Genomic DNA, 9,443 nt, shown 5'->3' on the forward strand with positions numbered 1-9,443 from the left:
GGATTTTGAATATTCTTTCATTATACCTAATATCAAAATTATTGTTGATGATTATGTAAACAATTATCGATACCATAAACTTCTTTTATTCTGTCCTATATAATACCTATCAAACTTTGTTATTATCAGAAGTTAATACAAACATAGCATTTACAGCCTTGAGTTTGTAAAATTTGCTTCATGGGGCATTTTTGCGAGGCTAATCATTTTGTTAATTGATGTAATTGTTGCATGTTTTATATTGTTATTTAGAAACATATAGTGTATGTAAGACATGCACATATATAAATGTAAGTATTATTTTGCTTCTGCTAGAACTTTTGTGAATATAACGCATACAAAATGATTTACCCGTCATCTGTATTAATGGTGCTATCTGTTTCTTACATGGTATATATTTTATTTGTTTATTTGTAAAATAGTGATAAATACATTATGGTCTTATTTAATTTTGTAGTTGCTTGTAATTGATGGCAAAACTATATCTTCCACTTCATTAGAAGATTCATTTGAGGGATCCAGTATAAGGTAATAACAATATTTTTTTATTATATTTTATATAGGGTTGTTCACCACATACGACACAAAGTGTTGTAGCTAAACGATTAGATTTTTACAAATTGTAAGTTTTGGGTTCGTTGAAGGACTATTAGAGCTACAATTTAAAAATATTTTTACAAGATACAGATTGTCCCAAATAAATAAAAAATATCAAAGTTGTATTTTTTTAAATGGGACACCCTGTATATTATTACATTTTTAGTTTCTACGATTAAAATAAAGGTAAATTTGATAAAGGTTTATTACACTTAAAACTTATCGTTTTTGAAATATTTTCAATTTTGTGAAATAGCAGTAAAAATTTTAAGGCTTCATTTCTCCAAGGGTATCAAAGTTTTTAATACTAAATATTTACTGAAGTTTATTTATTGATCAGTTATTGTGTTGCAATAGTAAAAATTATAATACCCTATACAGAGTGTCTGAAATTTTATTTTAAATAATTACTAGCTTTAAACGGCAATAACTTGTTTAATTTAAATGGAACACTCTGTATATTTTATGAGAATCAGATGCACAATTTAATTGTCTATCAAATTGTATTATACCATTTTTTACTTATCTCTTCAAGTTTCCGTAGAAAATGCATTTTAATAATTAATATTGTCGATATAGTTTGTTTATTTTATTAAAAAATAAAAAAAACTGTTTAAATATTTGTTAAAGGGGACCAATTAATATGATTCCAGTATTCAAACTACATTAATTGACTGTTTGCGTTGATTAATAATAATTGCTCCAAATACTAAAAAAACTGAATTTTGTATGTGTATTAGACAGTGGGGTAAAAACTAACACCTTAAAAATGATTTCATTTTTTGACAAATGCTTATTTATAACAACAGATACCTACATTCATTTTCATAACTTATTATTATATTGACTTCTGATTCAAATCCACATTGATTTAGAATAATTTATTAACGAACATAATTAAGTATGTAATTAATTAGTATTTGGGCGAAAATAATGGTGGTATATTTAATTAATGGTATACTCTTTTACAAAGATTTAAATAATTCTCCTCGTAATTCTCTTTTTGCAAATGGGCAAGTAATATTATCATTTTACTAAAACCGATAATATTACTAGCCTGTACATTTTGTAGATTTGTTGCTTTAAAAACAATCGAAAATGTCAATATCCCATGGGTATATTGATAAATGAGGTCTAAATTATAAGAAAATGCATTTTCTACGAAAACTTGAAGGGATAGATAAAAAGTGGTATAATACAATTTGATAGACAATTAAATTGTGCATCTGATTCTCCTAAATTATACAGGGCGTTCCATTTAAATTAAACAAGTTATTGCCGTTTAAAGCTGGAAATAATTTAAAATAAAATTTCAGACACTCTGTATAGGGTATTATAATTTTTACTATTGCAACACAATAACTGATCAATAAATAAACTTCAGTAAATATTTAGTATTAAAAACTTTGATACCCTTGGAGAAATGAAGCCTTAAAATTTTTTCTGCAATTTCACAAAATTGAAAATATTTCAAAAACGATAAGTTTTAAGTGTAATAAACCTTAATCAAATTTACCTTTATTTTAATCGTAGAAACTAAAAATGTAATAATATACAGGGTGTTCCATTTAAAAAAATACAACTTTGATATTTTTTATTTATTTGGGACACTTTGTACTTGTAAAAATATTTTTAAATTGTAGCTCTAATAGTCCTTCAACGAACCCAAAACTTATAATTTGTAAAAATCTAATCATTTAGCTACAATACTCCGTGTCGTATGTGGTGAACAACCCTGTATATTATGAACTATTATGAAGTAATACCACAGAACAGATACAAATTACATACAATTACATACAATTTGTATCTGTTCTGTGGTAATACTTAAAGAAACTTATCTACCGGGTGGTACATCATCGCTGGGAACATAGAAAATCCCATGCAAATTTGGAACCAGCCAAATATTGGCTCCCCTATTAATTTTACAGCTAAGTCGTAAATAGGTTTTTAGAGGTCTGCTAATGATGAATACACATGCCAGATTTGAACAGTTTTTGGTTTGGTTTGGTAATTATCCGATTTTAAGTAATTTAAGAAAATCTGCATCTACTATTAAATTAAAATTGAACAGGTAACAATGCCAAATCAGGCAAATGCCAACGTAACTTAAGTTGTCATGCCTATAATTCTGTCAATGCCAAATTGTATTTTCTAAATAATAGGTTTTTAAAATACATTTCGGGGGACACTAAGCCATAGCCTGGAAACTTATATGGTGAAATTTTGATAAAATAATTTAGTACGCACTAAAAACACGGTATGTCGCTAGTGGTAGGCAAAATAATTTTTAGAGGTTACTAGTTTATTTGGTTGCCTGTTATATGGATATACAGGGTGTTTCCTAATTAATCTAAAAAATAAAAAATCGTTAGAAAACGAATTAAGACGGGCTCTCAATAAGTATATTTATTTTTTTCTCGACAACCGTTTGATGAACAAGAAAAACTCAAAAGATCAGTTTTGTTGAAAAAGGATGGTCAGTCATGTATATATTAGTACCATTTATGTTAAGCAAAAAAATCGATTTTTTTAAATTTTTAACACCCTGTAGATCAGAAAGGAAGTACTTTAGACCCAATGGTTATATAAAAATTGTTTTAAGAACACATGAGGAATCACCCCAAAAATTTTTTAGACTAATTCAAAAACACCCTGTATATTGTCAACTTGACAATGACTGCTGATAAATCAAAAAATACATGAAAAATACCTTTTCAGTGAAAAAAGCCTGATTTTCGCAGGAAAAATTTTGATTTTTATTGAATTTGGGCCTGCGTTTGCAAATACTTGTTAAAGTTTGTTTTTTAATTTTCTATCTATCTAAATTTTAAATATCATAGTCAGAAATAGTTTTATTATTTATTAACTGTAAAAATGGTGTTTTCTTGTTGCGTTGCATCTTGCAAAGAAACTAACAAAAATGCAAAAATGTACGTGTTTCCAAAAGACGATAAGGTATGTATCTTAGATAAAAGAAAATATATGGTATGTATTCGTTGTTTGATTTTTTTTCGTTCGCTTTAAAATCTATAAATCTCGGTCTATTCATTAGATAGCCAGTCGACTTACGATCATTTACATGAAACTCTGTAAAATAAATAAAAAAATAAATTGTAAAATATATATATTCTTATGTTTTATTAAAGTTACTCTGATATACTAATATATCAGTGTAACTTTAAAAATAAATCCTTTGAATTGAAATATAAACATAAAAAACATTTACAGCAGAAAAGGCGAAGGCGCTGGGTTAAACGTAGTCTCCACTAAAAACATGGAGGGGCGCTTTGACCCAAAATTTTACTATTAAGTTTCATATCTATCTTAATAGTAGATTATTTTCTTTTATCTATGCACTAAGCGTAGTACTATACCCATACCCTAGTAGTCTAGACAGCACAACAAATTACATTTGACAATGATAAAATCATAGATTGACAACTAAAATTACGTTGGCATTTGTCTGATTTTGCATTGTTAGCTGTTCAGTTTTAATTTAAAAATAGATCCAGAGTTTCTTAAATTATTTAAAATCGGCTTGTCCAAAATTGCTCAAATTTGTCATGTGTATTCAGCATACGTAGACCTTTAAAAACCCTGATGTTTACAACATCGCTGTAAAATTAACACTCGGCAATTAAAAATTTGCATGCTATTTCCTATGTTTCCAGCGACGATGCACCACCCGGTATATATTATTTAACACAAAAATGTATCTAACGCATACTAACACATGAAGCACGGACGTGAATAGTAATGCTACAGTAAGTAATAATGAATTTTATTACTGTAGTACCATACCCTTACCATCCGATCTAAAAAAAACGGCGTCAAAGGCGGCAGGGGAATGATAATCGATGATAATTTTGGCGAGGTCCTACACGTCACTTACTTGGCCCGTACTCTTCTTTATTTTTTAGTGGTGAATTTTTTTTGCTTTTTTTTATTTCTATAATTAGTGTTATTAGTTTTATGTCAATTTTTAGTCAATGACGTCTAGAAACTGACCTCGCCAAAATTATCATTGATTGTGATTCCCCAGTTGTCTTTGACGTCGTTTTTTGTCAATCATACATACAGTATTATATCACTGTAGTATTACTCTTCAGGTGCATGCCTCATGTTTGCGTCGTGCATCTTGACGTTGAATAAATTATAGAAACAATCATGACAAGCCATTACGGTGTTTTTGAAGAAAAATGTGAATTTTGATTAACTATAATACAATATGATTGAAAAAAAACGGAGATCGCTGTCATTTTATATGTAAATTTATATGTGAATTGTCGTCGATGATCATTTCTCATTTTATCATAACTGGACGCCGTTTTTTTTCGATCATACGGTATATCGTATTTAACTATAACATTTATTCTAGAAAAACAATTAAATGAAGTTAACGATTTTGTTTTAATCCGGTATATTGTTTTATACAGGGTGTCCCAGGCTGAGCGTGCACTAGAAGTTTCTAGAGAACAATTACATACTTAAATTCTCTGGAAAGTTTTATGAATTTTGATATCAAACACTCTATATCTAGCATTAAGCGTTTTTGAGAAAAAAAACATATTTAAAATTTTTGAACGAAAAAACTACTTGTCAAAAAAATTTGTATAGCCTAACAGTCAAATTTATTGATTACTACAGCCACTGTGACATAAAGAGAAGACATGTGACTATCTACTTCAAAAATTAAATTGCTCAAATGTTATATAATAATGGCGGTAGCTGTCATGGAATTGAGCGATTAAAAAATTATCATAAATCATTTTTTTCAAATGGAAACCCACTTTTTTTATTTCACTAGTGAAACAGCACAGTGGCTGTGGTAATCACTAAATTTGACTTTTAGGTTATAAAAATTTTTTTGACAGGTATTAAAATACTAATATGGATTAAATAATTTACGGATTAAAAGTGGCGCGAAAAAGCTATGACCAATCAGATATGACAAAAGTAATATGACAAAAGCTATGACGTTGGGCCATCAACGGATAACAGACGCATGAGAATCAAGCTTAAGATGTAATGTAGTTAGGATTTTATACCGAATACATTAGCTTTTGAATGATGATTTACATTATTTTTGCTGTTTTTCTGAGTGTTTTTTTTTATATTGAGTACATTATAAAATGGTGCGTCGGCCATCTCTAGCTTCTAGAATACAAAAGTTAGTCGCTGTACCTGTCAAAATTGACGTTTTAAAAAAAATCATATAAAAAATCGACATCCTTGCTAAAAATTATATTAAAATATCTCTTTACTATCTTAAAATAGAATCCAGGAAAATTGTAAATTGAGTGAGACACTTAAAATGATGCCCCTGTACATTGCAGTCATCAGTTAATAGATTCGTATCAGCAAATTTCTGAGATTTTTTTGTTTTAACTGACACAAAATGATAAGTAGTTGTTAAAGTTAAAATAATTTGACAGCTATGTTAAAGTAACGTCGGGCATATCACAGCCACCTAGATTTTATCAAATAATAAAGATCTACTGACACTAAATTATGAAAATGAAAATATCTAGGAAATTTTTTGTTTGAGAGAAAGAAAATCTTAATGGTATTTTAAAGAGATATGAGTTCCCCATTTAATGTCGGAAGATTATACTGGGTGTGCCATTTAAAATATAAGAGTAACTGGCTTTTAAATATGGCCAATGTTCAATATTATCTTGTCTCACCCTGTATAACGTTTTGGGTCAAGTTTTTATTTAATTGAAAGTACAATAGTTTTTTAACTGCATATTAGGCTGTACAGGGTAAATTCCAATTTGGTCAAAATGTTAAATATGTCAAAAACTTTTCATTTTACTCATACACTTTACATACACTCTAAAATAAATAGTAATAGAGATAGAGCAATTTTTTACTATACATTTTATAAATTTTCTAGTTTTTTTAAACCAATCAGTTATAATTTTTGCGTTAACAGTAATGTGTTAATATAGATATACCAAGTATAAATTTAAGCATTAAAACAATTAAAAATAACGTGTAAATATTATTTATTAAATAAAATTATTGTTAAATTTTTTTTATTAAATTAAAATTATTAAATAAAATCTGCTATGACGTCATTCTGAGCGTCATTTTAGCCTCAACTAAAATACAAAAGTTCGTGCAACTGACCACACCCTGAAGAATATGCAAGACCCAGTTTTCTACAAGAGCAATTTTTAGAGGACTGATCTTTGCAATTGCAAAAAATTAATTTTAATAGGTGAGGAGACGCCACATGTTGATTGAATAGATGTTAGATTGCCTTTTTGATCTTTCTTCCATCCATATTGTAAAGGATCTAACTTGTCCATATTGTAAAGGATCTAACTAATCCATTCTTGAATCTAAAAAATACAACTTATAACATTTCCTATAATAGATATGTCCTAGATATGTCCAATCTATGTCCTGAGTAAATGGAGTTTTGCAGAGTTCTCAGTTGAAGGCAAATTAGCTAAATTAAAGGTGATCTTAAGGGATTCTCAGATGGTTCATATGTTTAATATAGCTTGGACAGTGATACAGTCTCAAAAGACAATTTAATCCTGACTGAAACAAGTCAAAAATGTGCCTATCGATACTGAAAAAAGATGACAATCTTTGTCAATACCTCGACATATTTAAAAAAAAAATGCTAACAAAGATGACTTGTTTCAGTCAGGATTAAATTATCTTTTAAAGCTATATCACTGCCCAAGCTATATTAAACATATTGACCATCTAAGATAAACTCTATACAATAGAATTACATCAAGACAAGCCCTTAAGACTACCTTTAGTTTAGCTAATTTGCCTCCAACTGAGAACTCTGCAAAACTCCGTTTATTCAGGACATACTTTCAGGTAACTGTAAAGATATATCTATTATAGGAAATGTTATAAGTTGTATTTTTTAGATTCAAGATTCATTTTTCGTCCAAAAATGTTAAATATTTTTTTCTCAAAAACGGTTAATGTTAGGTATAGAGTGTTTGCTATCAAAATTCAAAAAATTTTACAGGGACTTAAGTATGTAATAAAAAAATGGGGGCACCCATTTAAAATAAGAAAGTTGCTGTCAACTTCCGGTATTTTCGGAAGTGCCGTCATATTGAAAATATTTTTAATCGATAGATCTTGTTGTACAACAATGATGTGCAGAAAATCTCCGATCTAGATATTGTAGTTCTCTAGAAACTTCTAATGCACGCCCAGCCTGGGAATCCCGGTATAAGTGTATACAGACAATCTTAAAAAGTATAACATTTTTTTAAAGGAAAATAAGTCTAGTTTTCTGAAATTCGTAAAAAAGTTATTTAGGAAGAAAACAATTTTGTATTTTATTACTTATATATTTGAATTAAAGCTCATAGTAACATTTTACTATAATATTATGGTAGGTATACAAAATAAATTTCAAGCATTAATTGAATGACAATTAAATGAAGTAGTAGTTAATAATAATGGTGAGATGGAATTTTTCAGATTTTGCTACTACTCGATGTACTCGTATCTCCTTAAAAATATTTAATATTAAACAGTATAAGTAAGAAACAATAACATTAAAATTACTTTCAAATCAAAATATATTATCCATACGTAGATACTTTTAAAAATTATGGAATGCATTGCATATACCTATCTATTGTTGTACGTAAAACAAAAGGTAATTTGTTTATTATTATTTTCAAAAATATTCGTGCGGACACAATAATTGAATTGGAGTAAAGCATGTATATTTTCTTGCTTTTGTATTTAATTTGCTACTCGATTTGCTGTTTATTAAATGCTTTTAAACATAGTTGTTGTTTTTACAAAATGATAATCTCTATGTACTACCATACGATCCAAAAAAAAATTTTTTTTTGAAAAATTTGTTCTGAAATATTTTTTGGAAATTTAGTTTTTAGTTAAAAAACACAATTTCTTGATAATATAGCAACATGGGGAGTATATTAAATTCACAAGAAAGAAGACTCAGAAAAGCTCCAGTGTTTCTCAAAATTTAACCAAAAAATCATTTTTGTTTTAAATTTTCAAAGTAAACTAACTCGGTTATTTTAGACTTATTTGAAAAACGGCAAAGAGAAAATATTCTTCTGTTTCTTTTATCGAGATCTACCAGCCCTGATAATATTTGCACTTATTTAAAATTCACCCTGTATAAAAAATATAATCTGATTGTTTTACAATCAGACCATTAATAATACTAGTTTTAGGTATTAGTTTGCAAGTCAATGGATATTTCAGTTCTGTGAGAATTGTTCAGTTATATTTAGACATTGAGCCTTAAGACATGAATTTTTGCAGATTACTTAATTTTATTTATTTTTAGTCCCGAGCTTGAGCACGCTCTTAAACCAGCCGAAGATGCCATTTTATCCTTCATTCACAAGCTGGTGAATACAGGATATACTTCTTCAAAAATAGCGCTCAACAAAATTGAACAAGGGAAGCATAAAGATATCGGGAACCAGATTCAAGATTTATTGGAACTCTTGCCGAATTACAATTCCAAAATATCTGTCGTTGACGATGTGCCGAAGGTGTTTAAACATAGCAATCTACCCAATTCTTTTTAAGTAGTTTGTATTTTAATATTATAATTTACCTAGTTATACACATTTTATATATTTAATAATATCGCATTTGTTATTTTTAAGAAAGTATCATTTCTTTTTTGAATGTATATTATTCTATATGCATCGCTATCTTTCATTAATTTTTTTCATTGCTTTAGCTATAATTGTAGCAGTAGTTAATTTGTGGATATTTCTACTGTCATATATTTTTATAAAATTTTGTTTTGTAATGTATGATATTTTTGTATCTTTCTATTAATTCATTTTTATCTAACT

The 9,443-nt window shown here is 28.0% G+C and overlaps 1 protein-coding gene across 1 annotated transcript; it reads left to right on the plus strand.

The window, feature by feature from the left end:
- Positions 1–256: 256 nt before the first annotated feature.
- Positions 257–9,443, plus strand: LOC115876098. Its single transcript, XM_030891799.1, has 3 exons — positions 257–390; positions 458–528; positions 8,921–9,443. The coding sequence occupies exons 1-3, from the start codon at positions 343–345 to the stop codon at positions 9,165–9,167; spliced, it is 366 nt and encodes a 121-aa protein (XP_030747659.1). The 5' UTR covers positions 257–342; the 3' UTR covers positions 9,168–9,443.

This window comes from Sitophilus oryzae, unplaced genomic scaffold (assembly GCF_002938485.1).
Source record: "Sitophilus oryzae breed Bouriz unplaced genomic scaffold, Soryzae_2.0 scaffold_1396_pilon_pilon, whole genome shotgun sequence".
NCBI classification, from domain to species: Eukaryota; Metazoa; Arthropoda; class Insecta; order Coleoptera; family Curculionidae; genus Sitophilus; species Sitophilus oryzae.

What these genes read in the sequence shown, in the direction of transcription:
- LOC115876098 (XM_030891799.1), top strand. Translation starts at nt 343, where the DNA reads ATGATTTACCCGTCATCTGTATTAATGGTGCTATCTGTTTCTTACATG. An exon ending in TGCTATCTGTTTCTTACATG is followed by an intron (nt 391 to 457) that starts GTATATATTTTA and finishes TTAATTTTGTAG; the next exon opens with TTGCTTGTAATTGATGGCAA. An exon ending in TTTGAGGGATCCAGTATAAG is followed by an intron (nt 529 to 8,920) that starts GTAATAACAATA and finishes ATTTATTTTTAG; the next exon opens with TCCCGAGCTTGAGCACGCTC.